This window comes from Scyliorhinus canicula, chromosome 13 (genome assembly GCF_902713615.1).
Source record: "Scyliorhinus canicula chromosome 13, sScyCan1.1, whole genome shotgun sequence".
NCBI lineage: Eukaryota > Metazoa > Chordata > Chondrichthyes > Carcharhiniformes > Scyliorhinidae > Scyliorhinus > Scyliorhinus canicula.
In genome coordinates this window covers 51,106,318-51,127,541 of record NC_052158.1, presented here as the reverse complement: position 1 = coordinate 51,127,541, position 21,224 = coordinate 51,106,318, and the positions used below count along the sequence as shown (strand labels likewise).

At 48.3% G+C, this 21,224-nt stretch overlaps 1 protein-coding gene across 1 annotated transcript in view; it reads right to left on the bottom strand.

Moving 5' to 3' along the window:
* Positions 1-18,543, bottom strand: part of LOC119976755 (uromodulin-like) — a 71,736-nt gene extending 53,193 nt beyond the window's left edge. Inside the window, exons 1-3 of the mRNA XM_038817494.1 lie at positions 18,444-18,543; positions 17,202-17,250; positions 16,215-16,359 (exon numbers count right to left, since the gene is read on the bottom strand). Of these exons, the coding sequence (XP_038673422.1) occupies positions 16,215-16,359; positions 17,202-17,235 (179 nt within the window). The 5' untranslated portion in view covers positions 17,236-17,250; positions 18,444-18,543. The remainder of the gene's footprint in view (positions 1-16,214; positions 16,360-17,201; positions 17,251-18,443) is intronic.
* Positions 18,544-21,224: the final 2,681 nt, after the last annotated feature.

Sequence of the window (21,224 nt, the reverse complement as noted above, 5' to 3'; positions counted from 1 at the left end):
CCATACTCTCCCAAAATGCAGGGGCGCCATCAGGTCCCCGCTAACCTTAACAGGACACTCTGTGGCAGTCTACAGATGTCAGATATGTGTGACGGTATGTGTCCCAATCACGTATGCTTGCAGAATCCCAAATAAATATTTGTGCTCCACCCTGTCCAATGGCTTCTCTAGCTCCAGGGACAGAGAGGCGCTCGGCAGAGCAGATCTCTGGGAAAGGTGGAACAGATCCCGGGGCAGATTGATGTTATCGTGGATCGTTTGCCCGGGACTGTGTAAGTGTGGATCATGTGGTCGAGCATGGTTCCAAGGAGGAAACATCGCCTTGGCGAAGACCTTGTATTCCATGCTGAAAAGGGAGATAGATCACCATTCTTATTTCTTTTTTATGAATTTAGAATGGCCAATTCTTTTTTCCAATTAACGGGCAATTTTAACGTAGCCAATTCACCTACCCTGCACATCTTTGGGTTGTGGGGGTGAAACCCACGGAAACACGGTGAGGATGTGCAAACTCCACACAGATAGTGACCTAGAGACGGGATCGAAACTGCGACCTCGGTGCCATGAGGCAGCAATGCTAACCACTGTGCCACCGTGCTGCCCAACCGGGGGCATCTCCCTGGTCACGAAATTTACTCTTCAGGGTGGATAGTAAGACAGACATCCACGAAGTCAAATAACCCGATCATGTTCCTCAACTTCTCCACCACACGAGAGACACAATGGGTACCCAGACGCCCTTTCCCCGAGGGTGCAATTCAAATCCCCAGCCAGGATGATGCACTGTCCCACGGGGATGTTGGAAAGATGAGGGAACACTTTTTCAAAAAATGTCGTCTGCTGTCGTCCAGCCAGGGTAGCGTATACATTCAAAACGTGAAGAACCTCGCCCGCCCCCTCGTGGACCGTCAGGTGCAGCACAACCGTCAGGGGCTGGTTTAGCATACTGTGCTAAATCGCTGGCTTTGAAAGCAGACTAAGCAGGCCAGCAGCACGGTTCAATTCCCATACCAGCCTCCCCGGACAGGCGCCGGAATGTGGCTACTAGGGGCTTTTCACAGTAACTTCATTGAAGCCTACTCGTGACAATAAGCAATTTTCATTTTTTTCATTTTTTCAATCGATCTTTCAGTGGCTCTTTGACCCCCTCACCTCCACACCCCCACCATGATCTCCGGCTGGAACTGTTAGGACAACAAGATAGCCACCCCGCCTAAAGATGAGGTCAGGTGACTCAAGTAGAACGCGCCCTCCTCGCCATTGCAGGAGCCATGTGGCTTTGTCTCCTGGAGCGGTTTGCATTTCTTGCAGGAATCCACCACATACTTTCCGTGACGGAGGACCGGAATGTTCAAGAATTTGCGGAGCACGTCCCTGTTGCCATTGATGTTGAGTTTAGCTATGGTAACGTCCATATCAGAAGTAAAGTGCCACCTTCACTGCCACCTTTTTACTTCTCAGTGGGACCAGAGAAGCCTGAGCCCATCCACTCCCTCAGAATCCATTGAGGAAAGGTTAAAGACACTGCCGCTTAGTGTCTAATGTATGCGCGGGAAGAATTTACGAGCAGTGCCATGTTCGACCATCAGTCGAGTGCACACTGCTATCTTTTTCAGGAACCGCAGTTGGTGTGTATAAAATCCAGGCATTCCCCCCCGGATGTGATGGGCAACTCGGTGTCGGGAACAAGGGAGTTCACCACATCACTGCATATGGACTCAAATCAACACCCGTGCCTACCATTTCGCAGATTTCCTTCTCCGGTCAGTCGTTATCTGGGGCCGAGTCTTCCACCACATCGGCAGATGGGCTCCTCGCGGGATTCTGTGCATGTACTGGGCCAGAGGGAGTTGGAGGCTCAGATTTCGCTCCGCTTGCGGCACTGGGTTACCGGACAGATCCAGGAAGAATACCGGAAAGAGCTCTGGCACTGAGATGGAAGCACCCGTTATCGGAGATTGTAACAGAGAATGTTGGCCTCCACACTACCAACGCCCAATGATCCTGAAGTTAGAGAGCTGTCGAAGGCCTGTGGCGTCGTGTAAACGAACGCCTAAGAGGTGGAAAATTGCACCAGGTGGAATGAGCCGTCGGGGCTCCCACTCACAACCGGCCACAATGCGTCCTGTTATGCGGCGGGCTGTGATGGCTCAAAATTAGAGATAGAACATAGAACATAGAACGATACAGCGCAGTACAGGCCCTTCGGCCCACGATGTTGCACCGACATGGGAAGTCAAAAACTAAAGGCCATCTAACCTACACTATGCCATTATCATCCATATGCTTATCCAATAAACTTTTAAATGCCCTCAATGTTGGCGAGTTCACTTCTGTTGCAGGTAGGGCATTCCACGGCCTCACCACTCTTTGCATAAAAAACCTACCTCTGACCTCTGTCCTATATCTATTACCCCTCAATTTAAGGCTATGTCCCCTCGTGCTAGCCACCTCTATCCGTGGGAAAAGGCTCTCACTGTCCACCCTATCTAACCCTCTGATCATTTTGTATGCCTCTATTAAGTCACCTCTTAACCTTCTTCTCTCTAACGAAAACAACCTCAAGTCCATCAGCCTTTCCTCATAAGATTTTCCCTCCATACCAGGCAACATCCTGGTAAATCTCCTCTGCAACCGTTCCAAAGCTTCCACGTCCTTCCTATAATGAGGCGACCAGAACTGTACGCAATACTCCAAATGCGGCCGTACCAGAGTTATGTACAGCTGCAACATGACCTCATGGCTCAGGAACTCAATCCCTCTACCAATAAAGGCCAACACACCATAGGCCTTCTTCACAACCCTATCAACCTGGGTGGCAACTTTCAGGGATCTATGACCTTCGACACCGAGATCCCTCTGCTCATCCACGCTACCAAGAATTTTACCATTAGCCAAATATTCTGCATTCCTGTTATTCTTTCCAAAGTGAATCACCTCACACTTCTCTACATTAAACTCCATTTGCCACCTCTCAGCCCAGCTGTGCAGCTTATCTATGTCCCTCTGTAACCTGCAACATCCTTCCACACTGTCTACAACTCCACAGACTTTAGTGTCGTCTGCAAATTTACTCACCCAACCTTATGTGCCCTCCTCTAGGTCATTTATAAAAATGACAAACAGCAACGGCCCCAGAACAGATCCTTGTGGTACGCCACTCGTAACTGAACTTCATTCTGAGCATTTCCCATCAACCACCACCCTCTGTCTTCTTTCAACCAGCCAATTTCTGATCCACATCTCTAAATCACCCCAGCCTCCGTATTTTCTGCAATAGCCGAACGTGGGGAACCTTATCAAACGCTTTACTGAAATCCATATACACCACATCAACTGCTCTACCCTCGTCTACATGTTCAGTCACCTTCTCAAAGAACTCGATAAGATTTGTGAGGCATGACCTACCCTTCACAAAACGATGCTGACTATCCCTAATCATATTATTCCTATCTAGATGATTATAATTATATTATTCCTATCTAGATGTGCTTCGCCTTTTCCAATTTCTTTCAGTGGTGTTGTTTGATGTGTGATGTTGAGGGGGCAGGAGTCGTGGCGACTTTAACTTCGCAATGCGGGGGGGGGGGGGGCGTGTCATGATGCGTTTCTCCCCACCTCCAAAGGGTGGCGCTAATTACAGCAGTCGCCTCCACTGAGGAATGTCCATCCTCGCACCAGCCCCTCTTCCTTCGATATTCTGCCCCTGGGGTCATGACTGTTGATCTATGCGGCGGCTCGGACCTGCGCGCATCGCCGGCCCCCTTGTGATGTGTGCCGAAACACTGCTGGGCCCAGTGCCCAAAGGTGAGGTACCAATGGGAACCAGATAAGGAGACGTTTCTGCGGAGTGAGTGTATCAGTGGCTCCCGAGCCGGAGTTGAAGGGTGAGGGGTTCTCTAGGCCGATTGGGAGAGGACTATCTCTGCCTCGCTCTCTTGTGACCCTTCACCTCCATCCTCCATGCTGACAGAAGATTGGTTGGCAGCCGTAGACGGAGTGTCCCCTCGTGTGAGTGGGCTGGTAATGTCAGTGGGCCGGGAGGTGGCACCAGTACCATGTACGGCAGCCTTGGTGTCTGTTGTGGCCTTGGTGGTGGGGCAAAACATTTGTACTTGCCCCACCTTCTTGTAGTCATGGCACCGCACGCCATCTGCAGACCAAAATATACGGAAAGTCTGGCATTGATGGGAAACATCAAAATCTCCCACTAATAACTGGTAAACAAAAGCGTTGCACCGGAAGGAGCAGATGTGCGTGTGTGTGTGGGGGGGGGGGGGGGGGGGGGGGGGGGGGGGGGGGGCATCCTTTTGGCCAAGAGGTAGCGGCACCATCTCGAAACGCACCTCCTCCAATAGATGGTGGGGGAGGAGGGGCTCCGCAGGTGGCACAATGGAGATTTAGACACTCTGGATGGTGTTTGCAAGTGGCTACACCGCCAGTTATATGCCACTCACCTTGAGCGCCTTTTCAAGGGCAAGGTGAACCACCCTCTCAGGAAAAACACGATAGCCATAGGTTGATGACCCTGGCCATTGAACGAACTCACACCTCGCTGTTCACAGTCCGGTGAGATTAACTCTTAACCCCAGTTTCCAGGCGAGCAACCAGAATGGGGCAACCGCTGGGCCCAGTGCCCAATGGTGTTGTGCAATGGGCCCCAGATAAGCAGGACTGTCCGCGGAGTGTGTATTAGTGGCTGCTGAGCCGGAGTTCCAGGGTGCGGAGTTCACTTGGCCGCCGGGAACTTGGGCCATCCTTGCACTGCCTTCGTCTGGGCCTTGCAAACTTGTGGACACCCTCCTTCCTCCATGGTGGCAGCCGAGATTGGTTGGCAGCCGCAGACTCAGTATCTCCCCTTGTAAGTGTGGTGGTAATGTCAGTGGAGCGGGAGGGGGCGTCGGTACCAAACACGGCAGCCTTAGTGTCTGTATTGGCCTTTGGTGGTGCAATTCTTTCGCACTTTCCCCATCTTCTTGCACCTTGAAGTCATGGCACCGCACGCCATCTGCAGCCCAAAATATACATGCCTTTATGGAAACTTAAAAAAAAACATGAAATAAACGGTATGGCGCCGAAAGATGTGCCTGTGGGGGACATCCTTTTGGCCAAGAGGGAGTGGCGTACTTCGGAACGTACTTCCTCCAGTAGTTGGCGTTGAGGGAGGAGGGGTTCCACAGGTGGTACATTGGAGAGTATGACCCTCTCGGCGATTGCTGCAAGTGTGCCCACCGCTAGGTGAGTGTTTTTTCAAGGGCAAGGTGAACCACCTCCTCTTCACCTGAAGAAGGAGCCGTGCTCCGAAAGCTCGTGTTTGAAACAAACCTGTTGGACTTTAACCTGGTGTTGTAAGACTTCTTACTGTGCTCACCCCAGTCCAACGCCGGCATCTCCACATCATCACCTCCTCGGGAACAACACAACATTCCCGTCCATATGAGAAGAGGCCATATGTTAATGACCATGGCCATTAAGCGAACACATACCTCGCTGGCCACAGTCCGGTGAGAGTAACACTTAATCCCAGGTTTCCAGGCAAGCAACTAGAAAGGTGGCGGAGCCGTGCATGTACTGGAGGCCAAAGAGGTCAACATCCCTGCATAGATGACTCTGGACTTCCCTGCCACCGATTTAGGTGGAGTAGCCATCAGTGCATGTGCCACGCCCACCCAAAGGTGGGATTTGTCCTGTTGGTTATTCATGAAAATAGACAGGGGTGGTTAGGGGTAGAGCGAGGTGGAACAATGTAATCTTCCCCATGAAAGGTATCTGGAGAAACGAGGAAATGAAGGGAAAATAGAGCAGAGGACACAGCGGGATGAGGAGGAGCGTGGCACAGGAGAGCGGGCACCGTGCATGGATTTGTGCCTGAGGTGAGAGACTCCTGTGAAGCTGAGGGAAACAGGCTACGGGAGCACAAGCTGATGTTCAGACCGCGAGGGGACCGAGAGAAAACACTGTCCAAGCTCACACCTTAGAGCGTCCACACTGATATATTGTAGGTGCTGGCTTCAGCCTGACAATGGTGCAGCAAATCACAGCCCGTGCTCCAACCTGGAACGCCAACAGCGATGTATTTCGAAGTCTTCCCTGCGACAACCAGCTGCTTATGTTCGACGTCTTCGTCCCAGGAGGGGCTGCTGCAACTCCCTGCTCTGAACAGGCATAACAGTTAGAAGAGGAAGGCTTCGTCTTTGCTAAAGGCAGGTATTGATGGTTGGGAGAACCGGACCAGAGAGCTCTCAATCCGGGAGGGATCCAGAAAAGAAGCAATCCAAAGGTCTCCACTCCATCATGATGTTGAATTCACCCTCTTCTTGTCCTTCCCTCCTCTGTCCTCCCTTCCCTCACTTATCCTTCTGCCAGTCAACTCAATAGCAAACAGCACTGGGAACAGGCAGCGAACTCAGCAGAAATAACAACAGCAGCAGCAGCAGAGAGGGAGAGAGAGCGCAGCAGCAGCCGCAATACACGGCAGCAAGCATTTCCAACTCCAGGAGCGCTGCAATGGGAGTACCTGCTTTTGCTGAGTGAGAGTGTTTTTGGAGTTGCTTGGTCACAGTGAGTTGAAGTGGTGATTTGTAAGTAGTAAATACAATTATTTTCAGGTTTAATTGAAGCTAAAATAGTTATTTAATCGGTTAATTAAAACCTGCTCTTTAAGTTAGTTGGACTCCTGTAGCAGGAGTCAGCGAAGTCACACTTGAATCATACTTAACTGCAGCTCCAGCTGATTAATTATGCAATTATGCAGTTATGTTGCAGTTGTACAGGGCGTTTCTGAGGCCGCACCTGGAGCATTGTTTTCAGTTCTGATCGCCATGCTATATGACAGGTGTTATCATAGATTATCATAGAATTTACAGTGCAGAAGGAGGCCATTCGGCCCATCGAGTTTGCGCCGGCTCTTGGACCGGCTCAACACCTCCACCCTATCCCCATAATCCAGTACCCCACCCAACACTAAGGGCAATTTTGGACACTAAGGGCAATTTATCATGGCCAATCCACCTAACCTGCACATTTTTGGACTGTGGGAGGAAACCGGAGCACCCAGAGGAAACCCACGCATACACGGGGAGGATGTGCAGACTCCACACAGACAATGACCCAAGCCGGAATCGAACCTGGGGTCCCTGGACCTGTGAAGCGATTGTGCAATCCACAATGCTACCGTGCTGCCACTCACCAATGACCATTTGAATGTGTTTAGTGTTGGCGAGTCCACTACTGTTGCAGGCAGTTGGGTATTTGGCCTGTTGGGCCAAATACAGGCAAATGGGAAGAGCTTCGTTGGGCTTTTTGATTGGCGTGGGCCAGTACGAGCCAACGAGCCTGTTGCCATGCCGTAGGTTCTATGCTGCTGCGAATTGGTTGAAACCAATTTCCAGAACATTGTAATTTGAGGCCTATAGAAATAGAGGCTAAACAGTGCCTGTTTGTCTGAATTGCGAGTGCCTGCTTTCGCTGAGTGAGAGTGCTTTTGGAGTTGAATGAACACAGGTAGTTAGGTGTATCTGTGAGAAGGTGAAACTGACAAGTTTGAGTATAGAGCTCTGTATGGGCAGGAGTGGAGGACAGCCGAGTTTCATAAAAAACAAGACCGGATTCCTGTCCTGATTGATTTCGCCGTCAGCGTCACAGTGAAACAGCCGTGAGTACAGACAGTGTTTTCTTCGTTTGCTGTTTATTTGAAGGAGCGGAATAACTGAGAAACAGCAAAAATAAGTGTATGGCAGGTGTAATTATAATAAAGTAATATAAGTAAACAATGTAGGAAGAGGGAAGTACAGCTAGCGTTTAAGTGAGGTAAGTAAATAGTACAAAAAACAAAGGTAAAGCGAACAAAGAGGAAAAGGAGAACAAATAACAAACAGCACAGGAACAGGCCCTTCGGCCCTCAAAGCCTGTACCGGTCATGGCACCAACCTTTGTCACAACCCTCAGCATTCCCTTATGCAGTACCCCTCTATACACATCCAATCCATGTATTTGTCAAGGTGCCTTTTAAACGCCATTAATGTATCTGCTTCCACAACCTCCCCTGGCAACGCGTTCCAGGCACTCAGCACCTTCTGCGTCAAAGACCTGACTCGCACATCTGCTCTAAACTTTGCCCCATGGACGTTAAACCTATGACCCCTGGTGACTGACCCCACCACTCTGGACAAGAGTACCTGCCGATCCTCTCTGTCCATGCCCCTCATAATCCTGTAGACCACTATCAGGTCACCCCTCAACCTCCGACTTTCTAATGAAAACAGCCTGAGTGTATTCAGCCTCTCCACATAGCTAACACCATGCTTACCAGACAATATCTTGGTAAACTCCTCTGCACACTCTGCGAAGCCTCCACATCCTTCTGGTAGTGTGGCGACCCATTCTGGTATTGAGTGCAATATTCCAAGTGCGGCCTTACAAAGGTTCTATACAATTGTAGCATGACTTGCCAGTTTTCATACTCGATGTCCAATGAAGGCAAACATTCCATATGCTTTCTTGACTACCTTGCCCACTTGTGTTGCCAGCTTCAAAGATCTCTGGACCTGCACGCCCAGATCTCTCTGCGTTCTATATTCCTAAGAGTGTTGCAATTTACGGTATATATGCCCTCTATGTTAGACCTACCAAAATACATTTCCTCACATTTGTCCGGATTAAACTCCACTTGACATTTCTCTGCCAAAGTCTCCAACCTATCTATGTCCAGGGCCTGGGATCTTGAAAGAAGGTTTAACAGGGATAGATGCACTGCCAAAATTAGGTAAGACACCAAGTGGGTCAGGAATGCATAGAATATCCAGACCAGTTAAGTCACGAGGGAGTTTGGCAAGATTGGATTATATTTATTTTAATGCGAGGAGTATGATGAACAAGATAGATTAATTGATGGCAGAAATTTAAACATCAGGGTATGATGCCGTTATTCTCATTGAGACATGGTTGAGAGAGACAGGAATGGCAGCTCAATATTCCAGGATACAGAATCTTCAGGCGAGATAGGGAAGGACGTAGAACAGAAGGGAGTGTCGCAATTTTGATCATGGAATCAGTTAAAGCAGTAAGGTGGGATGAAATATTTGAACGCTCTTGAACAGAGGCCATAAGAGTACAAGTTTAAAAACAAAAAGAAACAATCACATTGGTGGATGTGTTCTATCAGCCCCTAAACAGTCCGAGAGAAATAGAAGAGCAGGTATCTAGTCAAATTTCAAAGACGTTTAATGGCTATTGGATAGTGTTAGTGCCGGATTTCAACTTCCCCAGTATTAACTGAGGAAGCCATAGTGCGAAAGTTTAGAGGGAGCAAAATTTTAAAATGCAGGGACGAGAAATGTTTGAAGCCAGGATGTAGAAGGACCGACAAGAGAGGGCAGTCCTGGACTTAATTTTCGGTAACGAAGCTCGGAGCTGGGCAGGTGGTTGTAACATCAGTAGGAAAACATTTTACAGACAATAAATACTAACTCTGCTCGATACAGGATTATTATGGAACAGGATAAAGATTTGCCGGAGATCAAAGTTCTTCTCTGGTTAAGACTGATTTCAATTCGACTATGTATGATTTGACCAGAGTTGACTGGGAGCTGATACGTACAGGAATATCTGTGACAGAGCAGTAAGAAGGAAATAGGGAGAGTGCAGAGCTAATATGTCAAAATAAAAAAAAGGGTTGGACCCTGTGAACCCTGAATATCTCGGGATATACAGAATTAGAGATGGAGAAAAAGGGAGGCTTGTGTCAGATATCTAGGGCTCGCAACAACAGACACCAGAGAGGCATATACAATCTGCTAGAAAGAACTTAAAAGGGAAATCAGGAGAGCATAAACGGGACATGGAAGGACACTGCCAGGCAAAATATTGGGAAATCCGAAATTGTGTTGGAAGTACACGAAGGGTTAAAGGATAATTAGGGAAAGAGTCAGACCAATTAAGGACACTGTGGGGATTTGTGCCTTGAACTGCAAGATGTAGACGTGTTTCGAAACGAATACTGTATCAATGTTCACTTATGAGAGGGAAAATCTTTGGATGGAAATCAGAGACAAGGACTGTAATAAATTAAAAGGATTATCATAGACAGAGTGGATGTTCCAATTGGTCTGTCAGGCTTTAAGGTAGGCAACTGAGGGCCAGATGAAATGTATCCCAGGCTGCTGAATGAAGCCATAGATGAAATAGCAGGGGCTTGTGCTATAATTTTCAATTTCCCTGTGGTCACATGAGAGGTGCTGGAGGACTGGAGAATTGATAAGGTGGTACTAATACAAGAAGGGAGGAAGGGATCTGCCAAAACACTTCAAAACATTTGGTAACATTTCTGTGGTGGGCAAACTATGGAAAGAAATTCTGACAGTGAGAATGAATTTGCATGTGGAGAGCGAGCGATTAATGAAGAATAGTCAGCGTAGGTTTGTAAAGGGGAGGGTATGTCTGATCAACGTGATCGAGATTTTCGAAGATGTGACAAGGTGTGTAGATGAGGGAAATGGGTTTGGCGTAGTCTATTTGGACCTTCGGAAAACTTTTGATAAGGTCCCACAACGGAGATGATAGCGAAGTTAAGAGCCCATGGGATTCAATGAAATTTGGCAAATTGGATCCAAAATTGGCAAAGTGGTAGGAAGTGGTGAGTAATGGTCTAGGGGTGTTTTTCTGAATGGAAGTTTGTGACCTGTGGGGTCCTGCAGGCCCTTTCTGCTTGTGGCTCATATAAATGATTTAGTTATGAATCTGGGAGGGTTACTCAGTAAGTTTGCGGATGATACTGAAATCGGTGGGGTGGTAAATAGTGAGGAAGATAGCCTTCGAGTACAGGAGGATATAGATAGGCTGGTCAGATGAGCTGATAAGTGGCAAATGGAATTCAATTTGGATAAGTCGGCGGTAATGCGACAAATAAGCCAAGGACATACATGATAAACGGCAGGGCCCTGGGAAGCACCGAGGGTCAGAGGGAACTCTGTGTGCATTAACACTGGTTCCTTAAGGTAGCAGAGCAAGTGCATACAGTGGTTACGAAGACATATGCTACACTTGCCTTTATTAGCCGAGGCTAATATTGTTAGAGTTTAAGAGCAGGGAGTTTATTCTGGAACTGTATAAAACGTTGGTATGGTGAATCACAGTAGCGCAATTCACACTGTATTACTATGGCTCCGTAAGCTCGACATAAAAGCAGTTGCGCTGCTCTGCCACTAGGGGGAGATGCACTGGGAGTGTACGGGAGTTTGTACTGGGCTCCACCCTTGGCTACACCCACGGCTCCTCCTCCCTAACCAAAAGTATAAAGGTTGATGCTGAGAACCTGCCTGCCAGTTCATCTGGAGTTCATCTTGTCACAGGCATGCTCTGTTGTAAGACCATTAAAACCACTGTTCACTTCTAACCACGTGTCGCGTGAATTGATGGTCTCATCAATTTAATCGTCTTAAGAAACAGTAAGGAATGACCATGAAATCAGCCCTGAAGCCTAACCGACTGGAATCCGACCCGCAGGATGCAGAGGCGAAATAAATCTTTTCGCATTGGCTCCGATGTTTTAATGCCTACCTGAAGCACCCCAGAAACGACGGAGGAGCAGAAACTCAGTCTACTGCACGTGAGGGTGTGCCAACATATATCTACTCAGCTCAACTATATTGGCTCATATACAGAGGCCCTAGCCCTACTCGATAGAATGTATGTGAGGCCTATGAATGAGGTCTACACGCGCCACGTTTTTACTACTTGCCGCCAGTGCCCAAGAGAATCATTAGAAGAATTCCTCAGAGACTTAAAAGCCTTATCCTGGGACTGTAATTATCAGGCTGTAACTGCTACAGAGCATAGAGAACTTGCTGTCCGCGATGTTTTTGTTGCAGGCCTTAGATCGAATTACGTGCGCCAGCGACTGCTGGAGAAGGGGCCCCTAAATTTAGAAGGTACTGTTGAACTCGCTACAACTATGGAGGTCTCATTTAGCAGCCTCACCTGGTTTCCTGCCGACTGCGCGAACCCGACATGGGCACCTGACCAGCGACTCCCCCAGTCCTGAACCGCGCGGCCACCCAGCCACCATGCTGCCCCAGCCTGCCACTTTTGTGGCCAGCCCCAGCACCCGCGGCAGCACTGCCCGGCCCGCAACGCGACCTGCAGCAGCTGTGGGCGAAAAGGCCAGTATGTCAGAGTGTGCCTGGCAAGGAAGGCCCCTGCCCTAAAACACCAGCGGCACAAAGTAATCGCTCTCCACACTCACAGGGCCGCAGGCCCCGGAACGCTGCGGCCTGTGCCCCGACCCCACCCCCACCCGCCACGCGCGATCCATAGGGGCCGCCATCTTGGCGGACCCCCACTACGCGGTCCACCACGGGCAACTCATGGGGTCGCCATCTTGGACGCCATCTTCCTCGCTTCGACAAACTATCTCCCTCGCTTCGGGTTCCCACTCTGTCCATATCCAAGGGCGCACCGTCACAACTCTAACAATCCAAGGCGCTAGCTATTCTAAATTCCAACTCTACGTCCTGCCCGAACTCTGTGCCCCACACTTATTGGGATTCGACTTTCAATGCAATCTCAAGAGTCTCACCCTCAGCTTCGGCGGACACCTACCCCATTCACTATCTGCAACCTAGCCACACTGCGAGTCTCCCCCCTCCTCTCTTTGCCAACCTCACTCCAGACTGTAAACCCATAGCCACTCGCAGCAGGCGGTATGGCCTACAGGACAGGGTGTTCATTCGATCCGAGGTTCGGAGGCTTTTACGTGAGGGGATCAGAGAGGCCAGTAACAGTCCCTGGAGAGCCCAGGTGGTGGTCGTCAAGACCGGGCAAAAATTCCGCATGGTCATAGACTATAGTCAGACTATTAATCGGTTTACGCTTATCGACGCATACCCCCTCCTCAGGATTGCAGACATGGTGAACCAGATCGCCCAGTATCGGATTTTTTCCACGGTGGATCTGAAGTCTGCATACCACCAACTCCCAATACTCCCGGAAGACAGCCACTTCACGGCGTTTGAGGCCGATGGCCGCCTCTTCCACTTCCTCCGGGTCCCCTTTGGTGTCACGAATGGAGTTTCGGTGTTCCAACGAGCAATGGACCGAATGGTGGACCAGTACGGGCTGCGGGCCACGTTTCCGTACTTGGATAACGTCACCATCTGTGGCAATGACCAGCAGGCCCACGATGCCAAAGTCAACCGATTTCTCCAGATGGCCCAGAAGCTTAACCACACATACAACAAGGAGAAATGCGTTTTCCGCATGACCAGACTAGCCATCCTCGGCTATGTCGTGGAAAACGGAGTCCTGGGTCCAGACCCGGACCGCCCCCTCTTAGAACTCCCTCTCCCATATTGTCCCAAGGCCCTCAAACGGTGCTTGGGATTCTTTTCGTATTATGCCCAGTGGGACCCTCAATATGCGGACAAAGCTCGCCCACTCTTTAAGGCCACACTTTTTCCCCTGTCAGCTGAGGCTCGCCAGGCCTTCAACTGCATGAAGGAGGACATCGCCAAGGCTGCCATGAGGGCGGTGGATGAATCCGTCCCTTTCCAAGTTGAGAGAGATGCCTCAGAGGAGGCTCTTGCAGCCACACTAAATCAGGCAGGGAGGCCAGTCGCATTTTTCTCCCGAACCCTCTCCGCTTCACAACTTCGACACACCTTAGTCGAAAAGGAAGCACAAGCCATTGTGGAGGCTATTCGTCACTGAAGGCACTACCTCGCAGGTAGAAGGTTCACCCTCATCACCGACCAAACATCAGTACCTGCTCGGCAAGGGCATCACCTCCAACAGGACCACCAGCTATAACCCCAGGAGGAACAGGCAGGTGGAGAGGGAGAATGCGACGGTCTGGAAGACCGTCCTACTGACCCTCCGGTCCAGGAATCTCCCAATATCGCATTGGCAAGAAGTCCTCCCCGACGCGCTCCACGCTATTAGGTCCCCCTTATATACCGCTACCAACCAGAACCCTCAAGAGTGGCTCTTTATTTTTTCCAGGGGCACTAACACAGAGATTTCGCTCCCGGCATGGTTGAAGACACCGGACATAGTACTGCTCCGGAAGCATGTCAGGGTGCACAAAGCTGACCCACTCGTAGAGAAAGTGCTCCGACTACATTCGAACCCCCAGTACGCCTTTGTAGAGTTCCCTGACTGCTGTCACAGGATACTGTATCCCTCCGGGACCTAGCACCTGCAGGATCAAACACCCCCTCTACCACGGCTGTGGTACCCCTCACACTACATCCCACCCAACTCGCCCACCACGCCCCCGAACCTACCAGTTTGCTACAATTTTTTCGCGCGCCCGAGCCAGCTAGCTCCCAGCACGCCCAGTCCCCAGTCGAACCAGACGGGTGTCAAGCTCGGGCGGAATCGCCCCCGAAATCTGCCATCGTACCCCAACCGACGGTGCTCATCCAGTCACCAGAAGGGGCTGCAACCCCGGCGCTCCGCCGATCACAGCGGACACCTCGGCCACCAAACAGCCTCAATCTGCAAGCCACCACCCCCGCCGGACTTGATTTTTTTTACAAGGGGTGAATGTGGTGAATCACAGTAGCGCAATTCACACTGTATTACTATGTCTCTGTAAGCTCGGCACACGAACAGTTGCCCTGCCCTGCCACTAGGGCGAAATGCACTGGGTATGTACGGGAGTTTGTACTGAGCTCCACCTTTGGCTCCACCCACGGCTCCTCCCCCTTGCCGGAAGTATAAAGGTTGAAGCTGAGATTCCAGTTCATCTGGAGCTCTTTGTGTCACTGGCAGGCTCTGTTGTAAGGCGATTAAAACCACTGTTCACTTCTAACCACGTGTCGCGTGAATTGATGGTCGAATCAGTTGGTTAGGGCACAACCAGATTATTTTGTGCAGTTCCGGAATCCAGAATACTGGAGGGATGTGACAACACTGCAATGGGTGTAGAGGAGATTTACCACGATATTGCCTTGGCTGGAGAGAATTAGTTATGAGGAGAGATTGGATAGGCTTGAATTATTTTCCATGTAGCAGAGAAGGCAGAGCGGGACATAACTGAGATGTATACAATTACGAGAGGCATAGATGGAGTTGACAGAAACAAACTTTTCCCCTTGGTGGAGGGGTCAATGTCCAGAGGTTATAGATTCAAGGTATGGGGCAGAGGGTAGTGGGAGTTTGTTTTTCACCGCCGGGGAGGATGTGAAGGCAGAGACCCTCATAACATTTAAACATTATTTAGATGTTTGATTGTGATCCAAGGGTGTACACGGATATGTACCAAGTGCTGGAAAATATGATTTGAATGGTTAAGTGGTTTGTTTTTCACCGGCGCAGATGAAGTAAGCCGAAGGAACCTTTCTGTGTTAGATGATTCTTTGACTCAATTACTCGATGACTCTATGGTTACGTGTATATGCTAATGTTATTGTGTACAATTCTGGTCACCGCACTACCAGAAGAATGTGGATGCATTGGAGAGGGTACAAAAGCGGTTTACGAAGATAGTGCTTGGCATGGTGGGCATTGGCTATGAGGAGACGTTAGATAAACTTGGTCTGTTCTCACTTGAACGGCGCAGGTTGGCAGGCAACCTGAAAGAGGTCTACAAGATTATGAGTGGCATGGACAAAGTGGGTAGTCAGATGCTCTTTCCTCGGGTAGGAGAGTCAAGTACTAGGGGACATAGGTTTAAAGTGCATAGGGAAAAGTTTAGAACAGATGAGCGAGGCAGGTTGCTTAAACAGAAGGTGGTAACTATATGGAGCACGGTGCCTGGGGAGGTGGTGGGAGCAGGTACGATAGCGGCATTTCAGGGGCATCTAGACAAATAAATGAATAGGATGGGAATGGAAGGATACGGACACCGTAAGTGCGTACAGTTTTAGTTTAGGCAGGTACCATGGTCGGAGCAGGCTTGGAGGGCCGAAAGGCCTGTTCCTGTGCTGTATTGTTCTTTGTTCTTATTTTCCCCTCTATTAGGGGGAAATATGCCTTGCTCTCTATCATATCTATGTCTCGAAAAATTGTGAACATCATCCAAAATAATTTTGACATTTGGGAGTGAAAGGTATTCAGATTTAATGTTGCCATATGTTCAGTCGTGTGATTATTATACAGGGTTGCAGCCTCAAAGGCGCCAAATGGCCTAACCTGATCCTTTTTTTTTTTCCTCAGCTGTGCACTGTGCTCGTCCCTCATCCACCAATTTACATGACATTTCTCCTTTCTATTACCTTTTCAGTCTGTACCATGCTTTTCCAAGGTCAGTGTCGCACATCCACTGGCCCGAACAACCTTGTTCTATGCAATCCGTGCTCCTCCATGGCTGCTCCAGCACCGTGTAATTTCCACAGGGGTCAGTGAGCGTGGACTCCATGACTAAGGAGCAGACAAAGTTTAATGTTAGTATTAGTGTAACGGACAATTGTACCTGCAAAGACGCTTGTACCTTATGAAGCGTCAATGACCTCAGTCTCAGTCTCCAGCCAGGCATCCATTTACCCAGGAAAATATTGGGAATGCTTTGCTGCTTGAGATGGGAAGGGAACATGAATACATATCTATGTAAACTTTGTAAACGAGAGAATCGGCAATGCCTTCTGTGCCTGCTCTCACATTGTTTGTTGTTCTCTCACGCCCATGAACTATCCTTTTTCCCAAATTCCTCAAATTGTTCGATCAAGGAGCTGCAGATGAGCTGCTGGGCGAACCACATAACTTATTCCAAAACGAATAATTCAATTTTCATAATTTTGGTTTCCCAATGTAACTTTTTACCTCATGGCCAGCCTTGCCAAATCTCTCCTCATCTTCCAATCCCAACCCATCCAGCTCGTATGTGTTTGGTATCCCAACTGCCAGCTTACAGAAACCGTACCATATTCAGCATCCTGCTACCTGTAACTAACTGTCATTCAGTCACTAACATTGTCCTGGCTCACGTACATTGCTCACTGTGCAATCAGCGTCTCAGATATACATTTTTCATTCTGCATTTCAAATGATTTGACGTCATGGTCAATCTCAGCACCTCTTTCACCACCTCACATTCCTACATTATATAATTTTTTTACGGTCCACATTCTAATTATCTTCGCGCTCCTCAGATTGGGCTTCTTTGAGACACTTGGCAGCACTTTTCAAATTGGAATCTTCAAAGAACTGGAATGCGATCTAAATTTACAGAGGGGGAAATTGTATCAAAAAAGCAATGTACTTACCCAGGCAACCCAGCAGCAGAATCAGCGATCTCATCTCATTGGCACTATTCTTGAGAGGAAAACACAGAATTATTATCACAGTGACTAAATGGGATAGGCTCGGGGCGATGTGTATAAAGGAACTAGACAAAGCATTACTTAGAATATGTATTTGTAATGGGGAAACATACACTTCCTTCACCGTGACGCCTACGGACAGAGGTGAGCATTATTGGTGTACGTCATTGACACTGGAGAGTCAGACAACAACGAACAAAGAACAAAGAACAATGCAGCACAGCAACAGGATCTTAGGCCCACCAAGCCTGTACCGGTCATGATACCAACCTTTGCTAAAACCATTCATTGTGCCAAATGCCTCTATATCCTTTCCATCCTATTTTTCAAGATGTCTTTAGAATGCCGTTAATGTATCTGCTTCCACAACCTTCCTTGGCAATGCGTTTGAGGCACTCACCACCCTCTGTGTAAATAAACCTGCCTCGCACATCTCCGCCAAACATTTCCCCACGGAACTTAAACATATGGCTGAGCCCTCCAACCTGGAAAACGTGTCTGCCGATCGACACTGCCACTCAGAAACTTGCAGACCTATATCAGGTCACCCCTCAACCTCCGTCGTTCTAATCAAAACAGTCCTAGTCTATTCAGCCTCTCCGCATCGCTAACACCCTCGAGGCCAGCCAACATCCTGCCAAACCTCCTCTGCACCCTGTCCAAAGCGTCTACATCCTTCTGATTGTGCGGCGACCAGAATTGTGCGTAATATTCCAAGTGCGGCCTTTCCATGATTCTGCACAAGTGTAGCATGACTTACCAATCTTTGTACTCGATGCCCCGTCCAATGAAGGTGAACTCTATACGCCACCCTCATCTATCTGCTGTAATCTGAGTTCGGCTCTGCTTCTCCTCCCTCTGGAACATGTATCCACAGTTGAAATTAGTCCGCCCTTCTCAATTGAACTATCAGGACAGAAGTCTCGCCCTTACCGACATGCTGCCCTTGAAAGGAGTCCTGAATCTGAGTAATAATCTATTCCAACAGCTAATCTGGCATTAGTAAACCACAATGTCCAAATGCCGTCTCCAGTGTCTGCAGGAGGCACCATTCTAATGTCCTAATAATCTACTTTTACTGAGCCCTCTCTTTGCATAGGATAATATTTCTCCCTGACAAAGTTAAAAAAAGTGAAAAAGCATCGGAGCTTGTGATAACAAAGTTATTGACGCCCGACTGCTCACCCAAGCCCCCAAAGAAGATGCCACCGTGTGAGAATCTCTTCTTTCAGCTTTACTGGTTCGCCCCTTTCTCAGGCCGAGTCTACTCTTAGCAGTGTCACTCCTAATCTCAGAAAATCCTCCAACAGTTCAATATCCCGTGTGGCTGATGGTCGTGCTGGTTGGCTGAAGGACACAAATTTCATTATATTGCTTAAACAATGCAAATTAAAGAATTTCACTGATACGTAACCATGATTTCGAGCGCCGCTCTCCCCTTAGCAGCCAGCTAGACTTGTTTTTTTCAAAAGGAAAGATTATACAGATTGGGGCTATTTCCATTAGGGTCTGTGCGAAGTCTGCACAGTCTTCCCGTGACTGCGTGGGCTTCCTCTGGGTGCTCCGGTTTCCTCCCACAGACCAAAGATGTGCAGGTTAGGTGGATATGACATGCTTAAATGCTCTTAGTTTAGGTGGGGTTACTGGGTTATGAGAAAGTGTGGAGGTGTGTACAGAAGAGCTGGTTCAAACTCGATGGGATTAATGGTCACCTTCTGCCCTGTTGATTCTAAGATTCTATGCTTCAATAGAAACAGAGGAGAACAAACAAAGAACAAAGAAAAGTACAGCACAGGATCAGGCCCTTCGGTCCTCCAAGCCTGCGCCGACCATGCTGCCCATCGAAACAAAACTGTTCCACACTTCCGGGGTCCGTGTCCCTCTATTCCCATCCTTTTCATGTATTTATCAAGATGCCCTTAAATGTCACGATCGTCCCTGCTTCCACGACCTCCTCCGGCAGCGAGTTCCAGGCACCCGCTACACTCTGTGTAAAAAAATATGCCTCGTACATCTCCTCTAAACCTTGCCCCTCGCACCTTCAACCTATGCCCCCTAGTAATTGACCCCCGTACTCTGGGAAAAAGTCCCTGATTATCCACTCTGTCTATGTCCCTCATAATTTTGTAGACCATTATCAGGTCGCCCCTCAACCTCCTTCGTTCCAGTGAGAACAAACAATGTTTTTTCAACGTCTCATAGCTAATGCCCTCCATCCCAGGCATCATCCTGGAAAATCTCTTCTGCACCCTCTCTAATGCCTCCACATCCTTCTGGTAGTGTGGTGGCCAGAATTGAATGCTATACTCAAAGTGTGGTCTAATTAAGATCCTATACAGGTGCAACATAACTGGCCAATTTTTATACTCAATGCACAGGCCAATGAAGGCAAGCATGCCGTATTCCTTCTTGACTAACTTCACCACCTGTGTTGCCCGTTCAGTGATCTGTGGGCCTGTACACCATGATCTCTCTGAATGTTAATACTCTTGAGGGTTCTACCATTCACTGCATATTCCCCACCTGTATTAAACCTTTCAAAATGCATTACTTCACATTTGTCCGGATTAAACTCCATCTGTCACCTCCCGGCAAATTCTCTAAATGATCTAAATATTGCTGTATCCTCTGACAGTCCTCATTGCTGTCCGCAATTCCACCAACCTTTGTGTCATCCGCAACTAGAGCAACATAGGAACAGGAGCCCTCCATACAGCCGGTCGAGGCGGCTTCTCCATTAATTACGCCCAAAGTGGACTGGATACCTCAATTCATTTTACACAACCTTTCGCCATAACCATTTACCTTATTGTGAATCAGAAATCTATCAATATCCGGTTTAGGCATACTCAGTGATGGAGCTTCCATTGTTCTCAGGGAAGAAAATTCCAAAGATACACAACCCAGTCTGAAAATAATTTTTTCATCATTTGTTTCTCAACAGGCATTTCTAATTTTGCAATTGTCCCACCTGTTTCTAGACTTAGCCCTTACCTGATTAGATCCTGTCCATTTCTTTCAGTATTTTGAAGGCTTCAGTGATATCCCTTCGCATTCCTTGATGTTCAAATTAATCCAGCCGCAGTTTCCCAAACTCTCTTCACAGGGCTGCCCCACCATCCCCTGAACACGTCTGCTGAACTTTCCATATAATCCTAATATGACGATGATATAATTTTGAACGAAAGGTGACAAACTTGCACTCAGTACACCAGGTGCTGTCTAAATATGTCCCTATACAAATGAAGCAAGACATCACTACGCGTATTGTCAAATAACCTTGCGATAAAATCGAACATGCTTTATGCCTCTCTGAGTTTGTTACAGCTGTTAGGCTTCAGTGACTTATGGATATGCGCGTGGGCGTTTCGAGCACCTACACTTTAATTTCTTGCTTTTCTTGCCATGCCACATTCTGAGGTGGGTTGAAAGCATTTATGCTGAAAATATGTTTGACCTTGAAGGAAGTCCTCGAAATAAGAAAAACGTTAACAATAAAAGTGCAGATGACAATGGTTGCTGGAGTAACGCCTACTATCACAGGGTCAATCTCCGTCCCTAATTTTCTTCCCCAGCGGACAGTAGAGGCTGGTTCATTTCACATATTCGAGGCATATTTAAACAGAGTTTTATTGACAAGGGTGATAGGGGTCAATGTGAGCGGAAAAATTGAGAATAGCCAGGCCGGGGGAGGAGAGATTGGCAGTGGCCCTACTCTTATTGCTGATGATTGTTATTCCCTTATAGTTTTTTTTTACTGACAACATACATAAGAACATAAGATCCAGAAGCAGCAGTAGGACATCTGGTCCTTCGAGCCTGCCCCGCCATTCTGCCGCCCGAACACCATAATCTACATAGATAGATAGAAAGATAGAACAAATATACAATTTCGGGTCGGAGTGTGCACGACACGCCTTAAACGTTTTCTGCCATTCAAAGCGTTTATGGTTGAACAGAATGTAA